General features: G+C 29.2%; 3 protein-coding genes and 1 long non-coding RNA gene across 11 annotated transcripts; 2 read left to right on the plus strand and 2 right to left on the minus strand.

Moving 5' to 3' along the window:
- Positions 1–9920: 9920 nt before the first annotated feature.
- On the minus strand, positions 9921–13964 carry Elp2 (Elongator complex protein 2). The gene is made up of 11 exons (XM_076395776.1): positions 12976–13964; positions 12601–12913; positions 12278–12505; positions 12006–12227; positions 11625–11914; positions 11322–11508; positions 11117–11266; positions 10885–11050; positions 10584–10828; positions 10215–10461; positions 9921–10094 (listed from the first exon to the last, which is right to left on the minus strand). Exons 1-11 carry the CDS (start codon positions 13096–13098, stop codon positions 9950–9952), a joined length of 2316 nt encoding a protein of 771 aa, XP_076251891.1. The 5' UTR covers positions 13099–13964; the 3' UTR covers positions 9921–9949.
- A 176-nt stretch (positions 13965–14140) lies between these two features.
- Positions 14141–15749, plus strand: LOC143191089 (uncharacterized). Its single transcript, XR_013004407.1, has 3 exons — positions 14141–14514; positions 14571–14674; positions 14769–15749. It is a non-coding gene; the product is annotated as an uncharacterized LOC143191089 (long non-coding RNA).
- Positions 15750–16819: 1070 nt separating this feature from the next.
- LOC143191086 (zinc finger protein 711) lies at positions 16820–19796 on the plus strand. 7 transcript variants are annotated; one of them, XM_076395781.1, is made up of 6 exons: positions 16821–17163; positions 17233–17740; positions 17790–17924; positions 18220–18423; positions 19416–19517; positions 19605–19796. In XM_076395781.1, exons 1-6 carry the CDS (start codon positions 16942–16944, stop codon positions 19625–19627), a joined length of 1194 nt encoding a protein of 397 aa, XP_076251896.1. In that variant the 5' UTR covers positions 16821–16941; the 3' UTR covers positions 19628–19796. The 7 variants fall into 7 exon arrangements, with proteins under 7 accessions (XP_076251900.1, XP_076251896.1, XP_076251897.1 ...); XM_076395779.1 differs by having other exon boundaries at positions 16826–17163; positions 19416–19554; XM_076395783.1 differs by having other exon boundaries at positions 17034–17163; positions 17219–17740; positions 19416–19554.
- A 979-nt stretch (positions 19797–20775) lies between these two features.
- On the minus strand, positions 20776–23179 carry LOC143191087 (tetraspanin-33). Of its 2 annotated transcripts, none has more exons than XM_076395787.1 (6): positions 22936–23179; positions 22674–22877; positions 22445–22618; positions 22206–22385; positions 21967–22142; positions 20776–21362 (listed from the first exon to the last, which is right to left on the minus strand). In XM_076395787.1, the coding sequence occupies exons 1-6, from the start codon at positions 23044–23046 to the stop codon at positions 21317–21319; spliced, it is 891 nt and encodes a 296-aa protein (XP_076251902.1). In that variant the 5' UTR covers positions 23047–23179; the 3' UTR covers positions 20776–21316. The 2 variants fall into 2 exon arrangements, 1 of the variants encoding a protein (XP_076251902.1); XR_013004405.1 differs by having other exon boundaries at positions 21144–21362; positions 21838–22142.
- Positions 23180–23256: the final 77 nt, after the last annotated feature.

Genomic DNA, 23256 nt, shown 5'->3' on the forward strand with positions numbered 1-23256 from the left:
ATATATTCGATGTCCTCTGTTACGTGCATTGGCTATTTTATTGGAAGCACTATAATGTGAAATATCGACTATAGGACGCAACATTTTATTTTAGAACCGTTAAAATGATATCTCTATATTAGATTTCCTAGAAGTACCCCTTACTTGAATTTCGTAGGACCAAAATAGCATAAGTATATAGCCTAAAAACTTTATTTAACAATGTCTCGTTATCCTAAGGATTATTTCAATTTGTCTCCGAGAGGCCAATACATTTGGATTAATTTAAGTCCAAATTGTTTCCGTCTAAAAAGTATGTGCTTTTTACACGTTAAGCATGGGTTTAGGTACACGCCATAATCATACATGGGGCATCCGCTGTCTAGGGGAAGTAACTACAGAGTATAGTAGTTCTAAGCGAAATAAATAAAAGTTACATAGGCTGATTTTGTTTCATTTCTTTTGATATGCCAAGTTTTCTGTATCTGTTCGCATCTGTATTTTAATGTTAGATTTAGTGCAATGTGTTCAGTGTGTGACCATCTTGTTTTAAAGTTATTTCAGTGGCTGAAAGGCAAATGAAAGAGCCTCAGATATGTCCAAGAATTCAAACGAGCAATATTTTTTCACATATAACCTAATATAAAAACAACTTTTTTTTTCCAAAGAACTTATTCCTACCTTGCCCATTGTTCTTTCCTTGTATACCATTTGGTTTAGCATACTCAGTATCACATTTATATTCAATGCGTGTTTTAAACCTGAACATGTACCTGGACGTCTGAAATGCTTTTAATCATGTATGGTATTTAGAATTAGTCCAAAAATGAGCAAAATGCTACGGAGGATTTACTATCCACTGCTGAAATCATATCCTGTCGAAAAAAATTCCTCGCATGAAGGTCAAATGGTAAGGAGCATTTCCTGGACGTCTCACAAGCTTTTGACCGAGTACGGCATTTGAGAAGGGGTATTCTCAAAACTTAAGCCTATTTCGGTTAGAGTCTCTAGGGGTAGAGTCTTGGGACCACTCCTGCATCTGCTCTACACTGCTGATGTAACAACCACAAAAGAAACAGTACTTGGAACATTTACCGACAACACAGTTATCATAGCAAAAGATATATCTCTGCCTAAGGCTGTAGAAAAAGTACAAGTAGGAGTTAAAAAGATCAACAAATGAACTAGGCACTTGAAAATACAGATATTAACTCCTTATCTGTCTATGTTTATTTTGCTTTGCGGCAAAGTGACAAGAACCTAATTATATAACTTGATGGATGCCCGATTCTTCAAGCAGAATTAGTTAAATATCTCGGCATACATCTCGATAGTAGGTTATATTGGAAATATCATGTGAGACAAAAAGTAGAGCAGATTAGACTCAAACTCAAGCAACTGTAATGGTTAGACAGAAGATAGTTAGAAGGTCACAAATTGACCTAAAATCAAAGAGCTTTGTTTATCAGTCAAATCATAAAGGCTATATGGACCCATGAAGTTCAAATAGGGGTTGCACTAAAACCAGACCAACTAGTAATCCAACGCACCCAAAACTACGATTAATTACCAATGCTCATCGCTACGCAAGCAACGAAGAGCTGAACGATGACCTCGAAATCAAATAGATATACAGTGTAATATATAATAATATATACAGTATAAGTGATGCAATATTTCACCTTAAAACATTAAATAATTTACTTCATCAAAAGAAGTGCTGTTATAAAAGCCTGATTTACTGATTTGCCAAAATTCTGTTTTTTAGAATGGCTAAATATACTTCATAACAGTGCATATTAGTGAATATTATTAATTAAACTGGACCGATGCTAAGTTAATTAATAAATACCAAAACCGGATTTCGATCTATTGTTAAAAATACGTTAACTTGAAAGTATTTGGAGAAATTCTTAAGAGCTGTAATCGTGCATGTTTAATCGTTTGACGGTTTCTAAACGGCCAAACTTCAAAAAAGTTTCCGACACGAATTCGCCGGAACTAAAGTTATTTAATCTGGAGATTTAATTTCTTAGCCGACTAATTAACAAACTTACGTGAAATTTCAGGTAAATGGTGTTTATTTTGAATCGGTTGTAACCAACAATCCTGTAATTAGGTATATTTGGAGAATTCTATGCACACCATCGCGGAATTGAGAAATCGGGTTGTAAGGAAATTAAGTTTAAGTTTATAAGTGTTAATGGCGTCGTACAAACCATCTATATATCAACACTGTAACTAAATATAATATTTAATAACACTAGACATGTATTAAAAAATCCACTTTTAAATAACTTTCGCGTCATTTTCTTCAAAATAAATTAATTTCAATAGTGTAATAAACACCATTTCATATCTAGCGCTGAATTCGATCTATTCGCCAACAATATACTTGATGTACAAGTAAATAAGATATTAACACGTAGACTGTGTGACTACACTATGACTCTAAGAAAAAATAAGTAAGTTTGGTTTTCATAAAAAGTTTATTTAGTCTTTACATTTTTTTTTTCGTTATGAGTGAAAAATTATATCGGCTAAATGGTGACCGCGATTCGTTATGCAACTTTCGGCTTTTTTAAGGCATTTTTCTTGATATCCTGCAACATTTGATGCAATTTCGTGGCGAATATTGTCTTTAAGATGTTGAATCGTCTGGGGCTTATTCCCATAAACTTTTGATTTAAGAAAACCATAAGAAAAGGTCCAGTGTTGTTAAATCCGGAGATCTGGATGGCCATGCTAGATCGCCACTTCGCGAAATTAGTCTTCGTGGAAAAACGTCACTCAATAATTAAATTGTTGAACGAGCTGTGTATGCTGTGGCGCTATCTTACTGAACCCACCTGTCTTTTAATCCTTGCTCTTCCATTTCAGGCATAAGAAAATACCACACTGTTCGTTTTATTAACGTGGCCACTAAAAAGAAAATGGACGAAAAATCTTTTTCTATCCAAAAAATTTCACCAGACGTCACCCATGGTTTTATGAGGTACTAGACGATTATTTTCAATAAGTATTGTCACTATTTTTGCTCGTTCTTGTGACGTATATTTATCCACATTAAAATTTAGCAAACTGAGCTAAACGTCACATAACCAAGATGGCGCGCAATCAAAATAGTAGCGGAACTTTTGCCCCATCTGTTAGTATTACCTGTAGCTTGCATAAATACAAAAGAAAATGCATAAGTTGAGTTATAATGATATTGCCTGAATGTCTGAAGCCTTTAAGATATGATATCTGTCAACAATATAATCTCCAAGGTTTATTCAAGTTTTGAACCGAAGCCTTTATTATAGTTCTTTAATTTACGAAAGTATGCTAAATTAAAGGATTGTTTTAATTGTGGAAAACCTAACAATCTCGCCCTATTTACAAGATATTAAACCTTGTACCACTTGTTCCTGTCAACAACCATGATCTGAGCTTTAATTCTAAAGTATTTTCGATTTAGCAATGATACGCTTTCCATTTTTCTTGTTTGATTCAATTGACTATGTTTAAACCAATAAGTATCTCAAATGTTTCAAAATCACTCGTAAGAGAATCTGAATATTTCAAATAAGTTAGGGGAAAATTACAAAAATAATCTACTGAGATTCGGTATAGTTACATATCAACAGAAAACCCGACTTATTGACCGACTGATCCAAATTAAAAGTCGGAGCTATTAAATTTTCTTTATGAATGTTGAAGAAAATTATGACCTGAGCTCGAGTTCCACTGAATGAAAATATATTCAAAAAGAACAAAATCCAAAGTTAAGAAATAAGCGGACAAACTGAGAAGGATTTGCAGAAGAATTAATCAATCTAATTCAACTAAATTTGCCCCTGAAATCTGGCAGATAATTAAATATAGGATCAGAAAAACTCGTTATTGATATCCATCAGGCTTGTTGCAATAATCCCACAGAAATTAGAAGCACAATTAAATTAATCAGTTATCCCAAAGAAATTAAAAAAACAGGACCTGACAAACTATGAGAAAAATGACAACAAAATAAAAGACTGAAAAATAAAATAGGCACCAAAATGAAAAGCCTCCAAAAATCTAAAACGACCTTGTTTTCATACTGCACCTAAAGAAACAAATAAAAATTGATTATGTTACAACCGCTGACCATTTAGAACTAGTTGAATATAATTTACCATTCAATGAATGCAAAAATACAACGATTCATCTAGTCACGCCAAAGAAAGTCACCAAGTTTATAAAAACTGATATCAACCCAAAGAAAGTATCCGGCTATGATTTCATAAACGGTCAAGAGTAGCCATATCTACAAAAAAAAGAATTATAAAACTTGCCTACTGGATTAATGCAACATATTCCAGGTATTTGGAAGATGACTAAAATTATTTTGACACCAAAAGCAGGAAAAGAGCCAAATGAATTAAACTCTTACTACTTTACCGACCTCTTTCACTGCCGACCTACTATCAGTAATAGCTAAGGTATTTAAAGAACATCGATTGAAAAAATTAACCACTTACATGTTTATAGAAAGACACAATCTAATAACTGTTCATCAGTTTGGCTTTTTAAAAAAATATTCCATTATTGACCCAAGCCTTTGGTAAGGTTTAGCATCAGGGACTTATAAACAAACTTCAGAATATGATTCCAAAACAATATATTGAACTTCTAAACTTATACATCTCAGTCACAATGTTTAAAGTTACCCTACAACAAAAGAAGCTGAAGCAAATGTAGCAGAAGAAAGTGTACTGGACCAATTATTTACCTACTTTATACATGTTATATACCATCAAAGGAAAATATCATGGCTACATTTACTGACTTCACTTCGATACTTGCTGCTGGAGACAGAATGAAATGGATGTGGCCTCTGTCTGTCAATATAAACAACTGGACTCACACATGGAGAATATAAATCAACCAAAACAAATCGATGCATATCGACTTTAGGTATAATTCAATTACACATATATCAATAACAATGAATACTGCTATTACCATATATAGCAACAACATAACACGTATAATACACGAACAATACGAACAATACTAAGTATCTTGGGATGAAATTTGGGTAGATATATATGACTTACACAGAGACCTTCAGATATCAACTCTTGTATAATTTACTAACCGTATTTTATATAAAATATTGTGTTGGACACTAATAATAATGGACATTGTTACTATAGATAGTAAAAACCGATGAGTTCTCCTATATATAGATATATATATATATATACATATATATATATATATATATATATATATATATATATATATATATATATATACATAGTACGGAAATTGGTTAGTCATGAACGACTAGTAAGAATGCACTAGAACTGTGGTCGAATTTCAACAATATTCTTTTTCAACTTCGATTCTTAGATTAAAATTTAGATTTTCTTTAGATTTAGAATTCGACAACAATATATTAAGTTAATCATGTTCCTCTCATAACAGAGTAAAGGGAATAATTTTAAAATAATATGTTACTAAAATTTGTTTTCACAGAATTTTCAATATAAGATCAGGAATAGATTTGACAAATAATATTAATTAAAATAATAAATATCTGTATATTAAAAATTGTTAAAATAATTATCTCAGAAACTAACACTCTCTAACCTTTTTTTAAATAGCATTTAACAAGCATTTAAAGTATTGATAAGTTTATATTGCTACACCACTAAACATTGTAACAAAGGATCATAAGTAAGATTATTTTCAGACCAGTAACATCTTCACAGCATTAAATATTAGTATACATAATATTTCTTTACTTTTATGTTATAAACATAAATATGGATTAAAAATGATTATATATTAAAACACGGAATATATGAGTAAAATATTTTTGAAATGTATATTTGACTTTAGCATGTATATTAAAACACTAAGGAACACTATTAGGTAATTTATTTTTTACAATTTAGAAATGTATATTAAAGAAATATATTTATAATCATTAAATTAACTAATGATTTTTCAAAACTTAGGTCTATAAAGAAAATAATCAAAATAATTTATACAAACTTCAAATTTTTAAGTTGATTAAAAGAATAATATCTTTACCTAATTTTTTAAATAAAATTGCATCATTCTATGCTTATTTATTCCACTCTTCGATCTCACCCTTGCAAATAGTTCATCTTTAATTAGCTGCTTGCTACTTTATCTTATGTCTCACGTAGGAACTAACAACTCGCCAATAAATGAAGAATTAAGATTCTATGAAATTATTTTATAACTGTTAATATTCTATGTAATATTAATTTTAACTCTTGATGCACGAATTAACGTATTTATTACCTGCAATATTCAGTTAGTGTTTTATTAAGAAATGCATTTAATAAAAAAAAACCTGAAATGAATCAGAAGTTAATACCATTAAAATATACCGAATTATCTTAATAACCTTTAGAATTACTTCTAGTTTAATGATATACTATATCTTCAAAACCATATTAATTACTATCAGTCCTTAAGCACGAACACTTTCTTAGCTGTACTAGACATCAAATTAAATCAAAAGCTAATTTCGAAAATCTAAATATCCTGTTAATAAAGAGAAGAGACGATTTTCGAAATTTCAAATGAAATTTCCGCATATGTCGGGTGTTTTAACCGAACTCGAAAAATGACGAGGGTCTATGTTCAGCTGTATATTTTTCTTAATGTATGTTCGCCGATTTCTCCGTTAATTGTAGGCCGCTTTTCAAAATTATTTTTTTGTTCGAAAAAGTGCACTTGGAAGCAAATCAGGATCTGTTAGGGGGAAATCGAGGAAAACGCTGAAATTTCAAAGGCACGTAAACAGTTTTTTATAAAATACAAAACTGATAATATAATTTTGTGACATATACAAGAAATTAAATTACAAACATAACAAATCTAAATTAATTTATCTGCTCGGCACAGAATTCAAAGTAGTCAGTTGGTAGTAGTTAAAATAATATTGTAAATAGATACATAGATTTAGATAGGTATTAAGCTAAATTGTGTGTATATAGTAGAATATAAAATACGTGTAGTAGATAGATCAAATAATGTTCTTGTTTATTTTTATTTAGTTATTACAACGATTGTTATCTACATATTTTATTCTAAAATGATTTTTTTTGTGTTAAAAATCTAAGTTTGATTATTTTTTTATTTTTAGTTCCTTATTTATTTTTTGAAATCGGTTCAATTTTTTTGTTAAAAATATTTTATCTTTAACAGCTGTATATACCTTGCAATGAAGCAGACACAGTAATTTGTTCTCTTTCTCTCTCTCTGATTACAAAATATATAAAATATAATTTTACTTGAACATACTATTCTTAATCGTTTTTTATCTAAACTTGCCATAACTATTAATAGTTCCAGTTCCAATAATACAGGAATAACCGAAAATAACACAAAATATTAAATGACGCTGCTTAAAATTAAATAGCTTCGTTTAATAACATTTTAAAACACTCGCTTTTTTCCATTTTAACATCATTTCAAATGTAATATTAAGGAATTTGTCTTCCAATTCAAAATTGCTAGCCGTTATTTTGCGATACAACGTTGTCAGATTTTGATTTTAAAAATTAATTAATTATCCGTAGTTGATTTAGATACAACAGGAACGACTAATAATCTACCCTGTAAGAGTTGGAGCTGGCAGCGTGTTGGTCACAGCCTAAAATATTTGTTTATAAATTTTGTGTTGCCGATCTGACGGCTATTCCTGGTTGCTAACTTTAACCGTGACAAATTTCATGCCTCCAGGTGCCCCCGTTTTCATCTTTTGTAAAGTCGCACTCAAACTTTTTTTGCTTCATTGTTCAGCGGGACACTTATTGTACGAATAACTTGCTTTGTCTACATCTCCTAAAAATCAAGATAGTTTTTGATCAAGACACGGAATCCGTATGTTCCTGGAAATATGATAAACATTCAACAAAACTAACACCAAATATTGTTCGAAGTCCATAATGGAAATAATTCAAGTATATAGTATAAATCTATATAAAATAATATAAATTCGATACATTAATTTACAATCCATATTATAACTACAGTATGAAAAAATTCTTGGAATATTATCAATCCCACGGAAAGTAAATACTTCAAGAGTAAACCATTTTCATTAGAAATTGTATATTATTACGAGGAAACACTGATCAATAACTTGGAGTCTGACAGAAGGCCATATTGTTCGTTTCTTAACCCCCTTAGAATTTACATTCCATCAATTAACGGACCACGATTGGATATTAGCATTGTCGTTTAATATTCAATATTCTACGGTCTGGACTGCCTCAAAGCCTTACTAATAGTTCTCTTCTAAACGATTAGATTTTGTCTTAATCTTCGATCGAGCTACAACTTCGGAAGCCCTTAACTCTTGCAACTATAGTGTTGATTTGATTTAATTTACTACTGTAGTATATTCGATGTATTTATAACGTATCATTGATGTATCATCAATAAAATCTAGATATAGTAATTCGAAATTTTTATTTGTTATTAAACCTAAGGTGTTAGTATAATTAATTAATAACATTAAAAAATGCTTCTTTTTATACAATCTTTAAATTATACTAAATATTGATAATTCAATATTGAATTTAATATGCATATATACAAATGTTTTTTAAGAGTTAAACCAATATATCAAGTGTCTGAACTTTCACTTATTTTAATTAAACCTAGAGAGGGTCATAAGTATCGTCAGAAAAAGTTCCCATCCTCCTAAAATTGGCAGCCATAAACAGTTAACGTCTTGTGCACGCGTCCACCCTTAAATCTCTGCTCTTTTTTTCTCTCTCCAAGATAAGTAACATCGATCAGAATTTGGTAACGAAATTGTATCTTTCCAAAAGGATTAACCTAGTAAAGATCTTTTGTTATCACAATTATTTTACTATTAATTACTAGGAATGTTTTATATTAAGAATACTTTTGATTGTCCCATTATAAAAAATTAATTTTCATCGTAATTACAAAATAACTTTCCAATTCCCAATTCCCTGACAATCAACACGTTAAATATTTTATATCCCTAAATATCACAGAACTCGTATCAGTAAATAATTCTTGTCTACTGCATTGTCTACCCATCACGCCATTGCACCAACCAATTAATTCTTTTGGTGTACATATAAAGATAATCTTTAATAGAATGTAAGTTTTAAAACTCTAAAACTTTCAACTTTAAAATAAAGTAAAAATGTATAAGATAGAAGCATTTCTTTGTTACAACTGTTAAATGTTTTTTATCCCAATTAAAGTAGTAATTCTTGCAGCTATTATTGCGATTGTAAAACTTGAGAAGCAACTTATAACAGCAAATATAAAAATATGAGTAATAAATTATTTCTAAACTGTACTTCATAAACTCGATACCGTCCGATGGGGAAGTACCTCTCTGAAAAATGATATACGCGAAACTAAAAGTAGTTATTCAAAATTCTACTCCAGATATATTTAAAAGAAACTATATAAACCAGCCTAGTGTTAAAGTTAGTGTTCAAGTATTAAAAACGGATTTTAGATGGAAAGAAAAATGAAAATAGAGGGTGGGTTCTACTTTAATCAATTTTACAACATAGCTGTCTACTTCGCCAGAAAAAAGCTCGCAATCATGAATCACCTTTCTTTCAATAATTTGTATCGATACTGCTAACCGTATTTCATAAATTATTCAACAAAACTTAACGGCTTATTCTTTATTAGAATAGGCCTATATATATCAACGTAGTCCTTGTGATAATTTGTTTGCAGTATTTCTAGATCTTAACCTGATAACTTGTTTAATAAGTACTCGTTATAATTTATATTAGAAAAAAAATATTCACCAATAATTTAGGAAGGAATTGTTTATGTTAAATCATGCACTCGTTATTTTAATACTTTTGAAATAAATGTTTTAAATATTTAAAACAATCAAAATACGTGTAAATGAGAACAAGATGTAGTTTTGAATGATTTATTATAACAAATTCTATAAACTTATGTTATAAATTCTAACAGATGTATCACTGCTACAGCTAGCTAACTGAAGTAACTTTTGGTTTTCTTCCTTAAACCCTGCTTTTCCAAATCTAGGCCTAAAAACAAGCTTCTTCACAGTCAAATGGTGAGCCAATCTAATGAAAAAATGAAATAAAAATTAATCTTGTTATAATATTAACAAAAATAAAAATTATTTCTATTCTATCTAGTTTTAACACACAGATACACTTCTATAATGCTAAAAAAATACTTACTCATTATCAAGCTGATAAACTTTCTCAAACTGTAAGTTAGTAATCTTCAAAATTTCAATTGTCCCTTTTTCAAAGCCAACAGCAACAAGATAAGATAATTCATATATAAAACCAGGAGCAAATGCAACTGCGGTAACAGAATCGGGAAAATCTAATGGCTCACTTACTTTGCTGACTTCACCCAATGGTGGCACTGATTCTTTACCAGAATTCCTTATCCAAAGAACCAATTTGCCCTCTCTAGAACCTAAGATAGTACAAACCATATATCAGAAAAATTGTCAAGATATTTAAATATTTTAAAACAAACGATTTACAAACAGAAAGCACAAATGCCAATGTTGATAAATTACATACGTAATTTCTTACCTGTTGCAAAATATTTGGAATCATGTGTCCATGCACATGTCCAAATAATCCTAGTATGTATTGAAGTCTCTTTGTTTGTTGTACCTACAAGTTCAAATATATTTTCACTATTTTTTGTAAAAAGTGACCATCTTCTATCCCTAGATACTGATAACAAACTTTTTGAATCAGGTGAAAACTGCATTTGTACAACTGTGAGATTATGAGAGATTAAAGATTGAAGTTGCTTCCAATCAGATGTGTCCCTATAATAATTTTCTATAAAATAAGCATATAAAATCAGCTTATAAGTATGTTTCACCAGATGAAAATAGCAGCATGTGATGCTTTTGTAGATTTACACGCAGAAGCCAAATATTTTCCATCTGGAGATGCTGCCAATGAAAATATTTCATAACCATGACCATAAAGTTTTTGGGTTTCAGGCCAAAGAGTATTTTGCAAAAGTGTTTCTTCTGTTGGTGGCTCTAAAAATATATATTTTATAACAAATTATTAGTAACTTAACAATTATATGGAAAAAATAATTTTACCTGTTAAAATTTGAGCTACAAAATGTGATTCTTCAGGATAAGGATTTTTGTTGTCCACAGGTAATATATCATCAATATTATCATTAGTAAACACAGCTTTATTTGACAATCCAAGAGATGGGACTGATGCTCCTTTTGGAATAAATGTTACTGAAAATATGTGGCAATCAATTTTTTACTTTTTACAATAATTAATTAAACTTACAATTATTGCTCTCTATATCATCTAAATTGCAAAGCCTTTTTAAATTCTTTACAAATGTTTCTGGAGCATCAAAAATTCTAATTATTTTTTCTTCAGCCCCTGCTGCAAATTTATTTCTGGAAATTACAGCAATAGAACTTAAACCATAGCCATGAACTTGAGGTCTAGCTATTTCATGCCATGTTATCTAAAAAATAAATGGAAAATAACCCTGATAAATACATATTCTTTTTAATAATCATATTTATTTAGTTTTTTAGATTTTATATACATATACAATAATGACTCATAAAAATTATATACCTCTCTATTTGGTTTCTGCCATGGAGCATGAATTCTAGTGGTCTGATCATTACTGACAGAATATAAAAATTCTCCTTTGGGCTCCCAGGATATATCAATTACTTCATCAAAATGTCCACCTAATGTAACAGCAGGGTCCCAAACATTATTTATATTTTTTGACCATATATGAAAAGCACCATGATAACTATATGCTATTATTTCATCTGATGTTGGACTAAAGAACCCTCCATAAAATCCTAAAGTGTTACCACCTACTTCACCAACACGGACTTTCTCTAACCATAGTCCTAAAATTATATATAAAAAAAGTATTAGTACAACTTGTAAAAGTACAGCACATATATTATTGTATTTTACTAACAGAAAGATATATATTACCTGATGCTTTGTCAAATTCCCATATTATCATTGTTTTATCAATTGATGCAGACAATAAATGCTTTGTCTCTAAATTCCAATTAACAGAATATACCCATCCTTCATGTCCTGCCAAAACAGATTCTAAATATATTTTAATTTCATTATTTACCAAAGTTGTTAATCTCCACAATCTTATAAAAGAATCTTGTGAACAAGAGGCCAATAACAAATCACCATTTCCTAAAGTACATTTTATGTTGTAACAAATAAACCAACCAAATAAAACTTACCAAGTTCACAAAAATCTAAACCTCTTACCCAGTCGTCATGACCAGAAAGTTTGTCGATAGTATTCCATGTATTATCAGATTTCTCTATAAGTATTTCAACTTTAGAATTATCTAAAGCACATGCAATTATTAAATTATTCTGTTTTGGATATATGCACATTCGTAAGCCAACACAAAATGTTGGATTTGTAGTAAGACCAAATGCAAGTCTATGTTGTAGATGAAATTCTAAAAATTAAGTACTTAATAGTAATGATACTAATAACCCAATAGTATATATGTTTAATTGTATATTGTCTTAAGAAGCTATATAAATAAAGTACCTTTCCCTAACTCCTTTCTCCATATTCTCAACGAGTATTCATTCATAGAAACACTGCAGATTACTGTTTGTTGATCTTTATAATAACCATCAACAATGTTAACACTAAATATATCTGGGTAATGATTATCTTTTAAGAAGACCGGATAATATTTTTTATCTTGATGTACCCAAACTATAACATTGCCATCGGTGCCTCCAGAAACTAAATCTTGTGGGTATCCATACATATCTCTTCCTCTTAACCATCTCACTGAATTAACACGTTTGGTATGTCCAATCAAAGTATGAACAACTTTACCACCACTACCATACTAAAAGGATATAATCATGTTTAATAATGTTAAATAATGACCAATATTCATAAATCTAATACCTGTGGATCATAAATTAATACGGAATTACATGAACCATATGCAATTTTATTAAAACTGCTGCAATCGGCAGCTGTTGGAGTTTGATTACAATTGCTAGATATGTAACAATTTCGAACATACATGTTTTATATATTATAAAAACTTAACCTATACAACTAACATTTTGTGATGTCAGGTCTCTCGTTCTTATACTGAACTGATCAAATCACAAAATCAATCGACCAAAAGGTCTAGGGCATCCGGAAAAACGGACAATGGGTTCTTGCAATGACAAATTTCCCAGTTTCTTCACAATTTTTTCGGTAAAACTTTTTGAAAATTGTGGGTTTTTTTACCCAAAGTTCACCCAAATATAAGTGTAAAATTACCTCCGTCAGGGGAACTGAAATGATTTACAAAATGTACTAGTTTGTGATTGCCAGGCTAATGTCAATTGGCAACAGTAATAGTAATTCAGACACCTCAAACGCAGCAGGTCCTAGAGGCGTGCAATCACAATATATGATAAATTATGGCCCAGCCAAGTTTACTAGAAATAGTGTTACTGCCATGGCTCACTGTGGTTGGCCAGTCCTCAATCCCAGAGTCTAGTGCAATCTGTCAAGGACTAACCGTAGACGATATCAACAATAAGACTTTTAGATTTGCCTCAAGAAGTAATTGAGAAAATGTTTAGCTATTTATCCTTCAAGGAAATTTGCAAACTTCGACTTGTTTGCCGTCGTATCGATCAGATCTGCGGTTACCTTCTAAACTGTGCGTGCGTCAAATTACAAACCCAGATGCTCAGCCGATTCGAGCACACCAAATAAAAAAATATCACCACTTATGGAGGTCTTCGGGTAATTAATTGGACAAAACTATGTTTCCTTTAACACTTTATTACTAACACTAACTATTACACAACTAATTAACTAACGAAAATATACGAATGTTTCATTATTGAAGGGATGATCGTTGATTGAATGCATAGAGCATAGAAAAAATAGAAATTTCACAGTATAGGCGACCTTGGGGAAATGTTTTGTTTAGTTCAATCAACTGTAGCGCTGCGATCGCAAATTGTGATTGGCAGTTTAAATTCCAGGTGCCGCCACTAACATGAAATGTGATTGGTCGATCAAATTGTGTAAAATCAGCATTTTCTATGGGCGTACATTTTTATGTTTGTTGTTTGTAGGTTATGGTTTTTGTTTAGATCACGAAATTTTCGTTTTACGTTGTCCATATTTTCTGTTTTACATTAATTATTATGGGGTAATAATATAAAAATTGATGACAATACGTCAGTGTAGTAAAAGATGTAGTGTACCGGAGTAAAATTCTACTACGGAAATTAGACATCGTTTCCCAAAGAATGATCTCGTTCCTTTCCAAAAATGGGTTGATCAAGTAAATAGTAGTAAGTTACCTGGATAAACCACAATACAAATATATCAACGTCATGGTGTTTGTTATGGACATATTAGTAAAAATTTAGAATTATCCTTCACGAACAGGTATTTGGGTAAATGCATATCCATCATTGGTTTTATCAGGTACATATGAAATTATCTATCTACTACATGTCTGTTTATATATTGTTTGTTTACAGAAATTCAAAAACTTATGAAGATGTTAGTAGTAATAAAATTAATCTACCAAGTTGTGCGTATGTTGTCAGTGTGATGTCTTTACATAAAGAAGTCTTACAAGAAGGTAATAATTAATATAACTAGATAATTAGTAGTAATAAATACTACTTTTAATTGTAAAATATCCCTAAAATATTTGCAATACTTTAACTTTTTAGAACAATCAGTGTTCAATCATTTTATAGTAGAGGAATTATATATTTAAATTTGATTGCCTTGTTAAGAAAATATTTGTTATGGTGCCATCAATTAAAAATTTAATTGCTACTTTTAGGGGATTTATTAACTTAAAGAAATCTATTTTGTCTAAATTTACAAATAACTACATTTGTTTAACAAATCTTAACCAAGATTGCTTAAAAATTTTTGTTGGATCTATTAGAGGTCATAGAGGTAGAAACAGCATCCTTCCCCTAGTATGTTCGAAAAATTTTTAAAAGGGCTCATCATTTCAATTTTTTCACATCATTCTCCCGGAGAAAATTGCGAAGAAGATGAACATGTTAGATAACTTATATTCTTTTTTAACGGGAGATCTAGTACCACTTGAGGTTGTTAAATCACCAGTTGAGTCTATATTTTCAGTTCCAGAGAATTTTGCTCTGAGGAAAACAAAAGTCTAATATTGTATTTTAGTCTTATTTCAGGCTATTTAACAAAACTTCTGAAAAAGAGACAGCATGCAATATTTGTCAATATTCTATATTAAGTAGTTCCACAGATACTCTAAATAAAAAATAGTTCCGTAAATACTCTAAAATCTAAATATTTTTAAAAAACACATAAATTTTTAGTGTTTCGACTGTCCAATCCATAATGATTTTCAAGACAAAATTTTAAGTGATTCTGAGGTTTGATTGTATTTTTGGTTTAATGAAGTTAATGTAATATCAACAGGAAAGGATTTAAAGTTTACCTTCAATATATCAAGATAAGTTAGAACTCTAATAGATCCCATAAAATTGATGGCACTAAACATATGGGAAGGCCTTATAGAAGAATTATAGATATTTTAATATTGCCTAGAATAGAGTTCATAATTGTTTTTTTTTGCTTTTTGTTTATATATATTTATATTATTTACACTTATGTATATTTGTATAGGATTTTATTTTAATAAATTAATTTTAAAATTTAAATTTGATTTTTATTTAAATACTATTGGCCAATAAATGTGACGTTACAAAATAATCAGGGGAAATGGCAGACCAATCAAAGCAAAGTATTTTCCTTACAGGTTTCTACATAACTATTTTAAACTAACCAATCAAATTCGCGTTGTCAGCGCCGCCAATGATTGGACTAAGCGAAACTTTGCCCCACTACTTATCATTGCAGTTGCACACCCCTGGCATAGAGTAATATTTACTCTATGATTGAGGGTATGATGCCTGAGCGCTGAATGCAGAAAAAATATTAGCGTTGGGAACTATCGACTAAAAATAGTAATTACTATTTTCAGTCAAATTCAGGGTTCCAAGGTTTTTTTTTAATTCTTAATGTCAGACGAAGATGTACATGTCCTTTTCTGTATAAACTCTGAGAGAGGAAAGGAGTATTTTAATTTTTAATGTATAATTAATTTTATGTATGCTTATATTTTACAATGTCAGTATAAGCGAAACGGAGATGCACATATTCCTTCACGTACTAACTTTAAAAAAGAAAAGGAAAAAAATAATTACTGAATACTATTAACATGCAATTAATAATTTTATTTTAAACTAAGTAGAATTACTTTTATATTTAATGTTCTGTGGATCTGTAAAAAGGAGTGGAATTTTTCTATGGAATGGAATAATACCCCACAAATGTTTTATCGTATTTTAATAAGTTAATTGCTATTTTTAAATAATGTACTATAATAAATATAGACAATACAATAGAACTTAAATAAAACCTACAAACTAAAGATGTAGAATAACCATAAATAGTAAATAAAAATTAAACATATACCTCATCATAGAAAAAAACTAATTCATGACATAATTAAAAATGATGGCACAATAACTACTAGAGCTTTTTTATCTCCGTCTGTTTCTCTCTCAAAATTTATACACCAAAAAATTACTACATCTTCGTCTGGCGTCCCGAATGAAAAAAAAACAGTCTAATCGCGCATTTGACTGAAAATTGTAATTACTACTCTCAATCGCTCAACCAGACTAACAACGTTTTCAGTCGATAGTTCCCAACGCTAATCTAAATTTATATCGCGACATTTCGGTCCTATAATCCACAAAGTATTGAGAATCTCTGTGTTTTGTGCTATAATCGGTGAATCATTTAAACATAATCGATATATATATCGTTTATTCATTAAAAAACTTTATGATAATCTTTCTTAAGATGGATTTAAAACAGTATAATGTTAATAACTATGGTTCAGTTTCTAATTATGGAAACGAAATTCTAAAAAATAAACAACCTTCACCTTATAATATAAAAGAAATGTGCAGATTTTGTTTGTATGGTAATGCAAACAATAACATTTTCCAAGTACGATTTGGGAATACCATAATATATAATTTATGTAAAGACATGTTATTCACGGTAAATATATAATATACTTTAAGTAAATATATTTCAAATATGTCTCTCAATAAAGAAATATTTTTGTAGCTTGATTCAAATGATGATTTGCCAAAAAATATTTGTGAAAATTGTTTATATAAAGTTATGGAATTTGCTAAATTTAAAAAAAGAATCATTGAAGTAGAAAAAATGTTGATTAATAGCATTCATCAAAATAGTGGGGAAATTAAATCAAACTTGGAATTGAAATATGAGCAGATGCATGATAAAGATTCTATGCTAAATATATATTCTAATTCTGCAGCAAATCAAAATATATCATGTAAAATTTGTAATGCTTCATTTGGAAATAATTATGAATATAAGCGTCATAAAAGAATGCATTTTAAAACAAGAAGTATGCCTTGTAAAATATGTAAAAAGCAATGCCGTACGAACTCATTAAAAAAACATCTACAAATCCACTCTAAGTCTGAAATGAATTATAATTTCCAATGTGATGTTTGTGGAAAGAACTATCAAACACAACGAAATCTGAAAAGACATTATTTAACTCATACGGGAATGCCACATGTTTGTCATATTTGTGGAAAAGGTAACAGTTTATAGTTGGACAAGTATTTCTACCATTAATGATATTTCAGGATTTCGAGAAACAAATCTTTTGAAAGATCATCTTAACATACATAATGGTATTACGCCTTATATGTGTAACCTATGTAGTAAAAGTTACCGAACTGGAAGTGCATTAAGATTACATAAGGCTTATAACCATGAAGGTATAAACATAACTTTGTATTATTAACAAATATATAGTAGAGTTTTAATAACATCAAAGATAAAGTTACTAAAAATAATAAAACAGTAAATTTATGTCTAATAGCAAATTTCATTATCCAAAAATTATTAAAACTGCGCTGTGCTGTGTTGTCAATGATAAAAGTTATACCCCTTTTCTAAATTTAATAATACATTTTACATTAAAATATATTAATTATATAACAATGATTGGAAGATAGTAACTAGTATTAATAAATAATATAATATTATTTTATATAGTAAAATTTGTTTAAGGGAAAAAACGAAAAACATACAAATACTGTGAGAAATCAGAAAAACCTATGACCAAATCTCAAAAATCGTCATTTCCCTGTGAAATTTGTGGAAAAATATACGCATCCAGAACTATAGTAAACTATCATGTATTAACACATAATCCAGATAAGAAATTTCAGTGCAATGATTGTGGGAAATTATTTGCTAATAAAAGTATCTTAGGTAAAAATATATTAATTTACAAATTTAGTCATAGTAACAAAATTTGTAAACATTGATATATCAAACAATTAGACTATAATGATATTTAGATTGACTTCACTTATTTGACCAAATAAGATTTTTTTTAATATATTTTAAAGTCCCCTTTTACCAACTATGGGTTTATATGGACTGGGCCTAAAGTTTAACGTGAGCTCCGAATCACGGTCCTCAGCATTAAGCCTACCGACTGGCAAGTGACCAACTTTAGAAATCATCCCAGATGACATCCGGTCTTACCCAGCCTGGTTACTGGCGTGACTGGGATCATTTTCCTTGGATTTTACACTCTTGCTTAGAACAATCACAAACATAAATTTACGACCGTGTCCCAGCAGGATTTGAACCCGCGGCTATCGTAACAGTAGGAGGATTGTCCCATCGCCTTTACCACTGCGTCACCAAGCCGGCAGAAATATTTTTGTTATAAGTATTTGAAGTTCCTCAATAAATATTATAATTTGATAGAAAAACCAACAAACATTTAAAAAAAAATTTAATTCAATTTCAAAAAAATTCCGGGTCCTTTCTCACGATTTTAGCCCTAACGAAATATCTTTTATATACCGAAAAAACTAAAGACGCTAATGTCGATCTAAATGATGAAACGACGCATAAAATTCCTTTATAGTTCCTAAAACGTACCAAGGGCTGCTGATAAGCTCGCATTCGATCATCGGATCATCTTAAAACCCATACGCCCACGTTTGAGCATCCAAAAATAATAAATATGATATTATTTTTTACATTGTGATAAAATACTTGACATATCAACTCTTACTGTAAAAGAACTAATAGGAATACTAACAGTTCTTTAAACATATTATTCCCTGACCATATAAATAATAATATAAGTAAATTCAAGGAAAATAATAAATATAATTTTAAATGAAATAAGTCAGATGTCATCTTATTAAGGTTTTAATTTCCCTTTTATTAAGATTGATTTTTAGGGGATCATCGTCGAATTCACCGTTTATCCTATAAATGCAAATTTTGCAATAAAGCTTTTGCTTATGCAGCTTCATTAGAGACGCATATTAATTCACACACAGGTGAGAAACCTCACAAATGTACCATATGTGAAAAACGGTAAATCATTTACAAATAAAATGACAATTTATCCATTATTAAAATTTTAGGTATTCAAATAAGAGCCATTTAAAGGAACATATACGAATTCATACGGGAGAAAGACCATATATTTGCAGTATATGCGGCAAAACATTTGCTGTTAAGGGAAATTTGAATGGGCACCTGAAAACTCATTCCAAAATAAATGTTATGTAACTCATAAATACAATATGTTTACAATATAATTTTTCATTTTTCAATTGTGTATCAACCATTCTATATTAATCAAATAACTTGATTTTTGAGTACGACAGTCGCATTGAACAATTGTTATTGTCCCGCATATTGCGAAAATTTTATATATACAATAACCAGAATTACAATTCGATTATCGCTTTCTTCCATTCTAGTGACGCGCTCGTCAATAACCAAATTTATCATTCAATCTTAATCAAATAGTTTTACTTTTGAATGCGACAGTCGCATTGAACAATCGACAATTTTAATTCTGCCGTAAATTGCGAAAATTTTATCTATACAATAACCATAATAAAGTTTTGTCTCTCGACAAGTAAATTTTGATTCCATCATTTGTCAGGCCGATGGTCACACTTTAGTAGCAGCTTCAACATTAATGATTAAAATGTAATCCATACTTCCTAATCATTAATCCATATAAATAAATAAAAGATTGTTCGGTTGAATAATGACAAAAATAATGTTAATAGTAAATGAAATCGTTAATTACATTGATTGTTTTCTAAATGTTCATTTAGTTTTTAGTCTTTACCGTTTAAATCAATAGAAATAAAATGTTAAGTAACACTAAATTTCAATTAAAATATCCGTATTAGCATTTCCAATACAAATTTGCTACAAGTACTACTGTAATGAAATAGTGAAAATATTGAAGTAAAATACAAACGAAAATTTTATTCAATCTATTGAAAACAATTTTTCTTGGATAAAATACGTTCAGTTTTAAACGAAGCTGTGAAAAAAAATTATTATGTAACATTATCGTGATGAAAAAACGACATGTATTCACCCATAGCGAGATCATATTTGAAGTATGTCATAGAAAAAAGTTGAAGTATGTACAGAGTAGGAAACTTCTTTTATAGGTGTATTGATATTTCCTTTAGTATTTTTCTTTGTTCTTTCAATTGTGTTGAAAAATACGCTCTGTTTCATTTCGCTAAATAGGAATACATTATATATCAAATTAAAAAGTGCCTATAATTTTAGAATTATTTATTTAGATCTACAATGAGAATATATTAAAATAGTTTATTATAAAATAAATATTCATAATCAGAAATCAAACCAATGTAAATGTAAAATAATATAATTTCTAAATGGTTTTAAAAGGGCTAAAACAGCTGTCAAGATCACTTTTAAATATCATATTAGACAGAATTTTAATTTCACTAATGTAACAACTTTTGAGACTATTATTTTACAAGATAGTTATAACTAGTATAATATATAAAATATTTTTTTCTACATACCTAACCATATATGAAATATTTTAATTATTTAAGTTTAATTTTACATATTTACTATATATTTAGAATAAATTTAAAACCAAGAAAATAACTTTAATAAACTCTTTAGAATGCTATATATTTATTAATAAACATAAAATAAAAATAATAAGAATGTAAAAAATACAAATATATTGGAATAACTATAAAAGACTAAAATAAGAATGATATAATTAAAAATGGAATATTTCCCCCAAAATAATATATACAAGGTTCAAAAAATATATTAGGAGTTACCTTGGTGCTTGACTCAAAATCCGGTATTCATTATATGAAAATCTAAAAAAAATAATATATAGATTTTTGGCACAGTTTCAGTAAATTGGTGAAATACCCAATGCAATTAAAAAATTCTTGTTTATTAAATTTAATTTTTAATTAAAATATTTATTACAGATAATTTTTAGAAAATTAAAATACTTATATAATGATTAAGACCTTCTAATTGCAATATGTATAATATATATCTATGTAGATAATTATACATTATTTATTTAAGCTTGAAAAGTATCTATTCATATTAACTAGAATATATATAAAAATAATAAATTGAAATGAAAAAGTAAATTGTAAATTCAGTCCTCGATGAATTAAAGTGCTTAAATTAAATTAATATTAATGATAAATTTATTTATAAACATACACAATGTATAATCAGAAACAGGTATGAAAAATTTATTTGGAATATGATAAAGATAATTAATTTGAGGCAATATTACAATACATAAACACAGAACAACAAAAATGGCAATACCTTTTAGCCAGCTAATGTAACATTGAGAAAAAATATGCGAACATGCACAGTGACACAATACAAGTTTACATTTTTTAAAATGGCAGGACATCATATTTACAGATAAACCCCACGTTTCAACTAGCCCACCTTGACTTCTGTAGTTCTATTTGACCCTCTAATGTTTTTGCTAAATAAATGACAAATAGCTGCGAAAGAGCTATCCCAAGTGCTATTCCAGCTATTGTGTAAAGGTTACGCTCTGCCCATGAACGGACAATTTCAATACAGCCGGATGTCCAAACTTTCTTAGATGCTTCAGCCACCTTAAATTAATATAACAAGTATTAGCAACTTCATTATTACAAATATAGGTGAAATTCACTTACAGATAAAGTTTGTACTCCATATCCACACATAATATTAACCAATCTTGAGCTTAAATCTGTTGCATTGATACAACATGAGAAAGGAACTCCACAATGCTCAACACTTGGTGAGCTACAGTTGAAATATTCATTCTTAGACCAATCCATGTAACCTTCAGAGCTAAGGCCACAACATTTAAACTAAAATTACAAACAAATATATAATTGTCATTATTTTATGAAAATATCAATTAACTCACTTCTTGTTGAGCAAAGTCTATAAAGTTCTGCAAATCTGGATCATCTCTGTAAGTATGAATAATTTTATCTGTGAAATTTTCTTCCAAAAGGGATTGCATAGAATGAGGAAATACAAAACCAAGTATTGCAATACCCATTTCCATAAGAAAAAAAAGTAACAGACATAGAGAGTACTACAAATAAAAGAAAGTTAATATGTTTACATAATTTAATAATTTTATCACTTACAAATTTTAGTAAACATGTATTTTCCCTTAAAGCTCCAAGGCAACCAGCAAAACTAACAATAAACACTAAACCTCCAATAATTACCATTACTAGCGAAACATTTAGAATAACATCATATACATTTTCCAATTTAACCCATCCTGTTAATTGCCACTTATCAACAAAGGCATAAAGGCCAATGCCAATCAGTAATCCACCAAAGAGCTATAATAATAAATAAATAAATGAATAAAAATTATACCAACATGTTTTAGTAACTCACCCAAAATATAAAATTTAGTAGAAATATTAAATATTTCACACAAGGGCTAACGTATGTAAAATTACTTGAAGGCTGTCGTCTGTATTCACGTATCTGGCGATGGGAAGACATTTTATATATTTTCTTCTCAAATTTGTCAACTTTTCATCAAAAATGTTACTGTAAATTCAAATTATTAAACAATAAAGACAACTATTGTTTTTAATAAACGTCATTAAACGTCAATTACTCATCCCATAATAATGAAGATAGGCATACATGTATTGGCATATTGCCAGGTTTTTAGGTAAAATTTCACACCTCAATGAAATTTCTAGTTTA

This window comes from Rhynchophorus ferrugineus, unplaced genomic scaffold (assembly GCF_030347505.1).
Source record: "Rhynchophorus ferrugineus isolate W39M unplaced genomic scaffold, kcgeb_rfMv2 rfM2, whole genome shotgun sequence".
NCBI lineage: Eukaryota > Metazoa > Arthropoda > Insecta > Coleoptera > Curculionidae > Rhynchophorus > Rhynchophorus ferrugineus.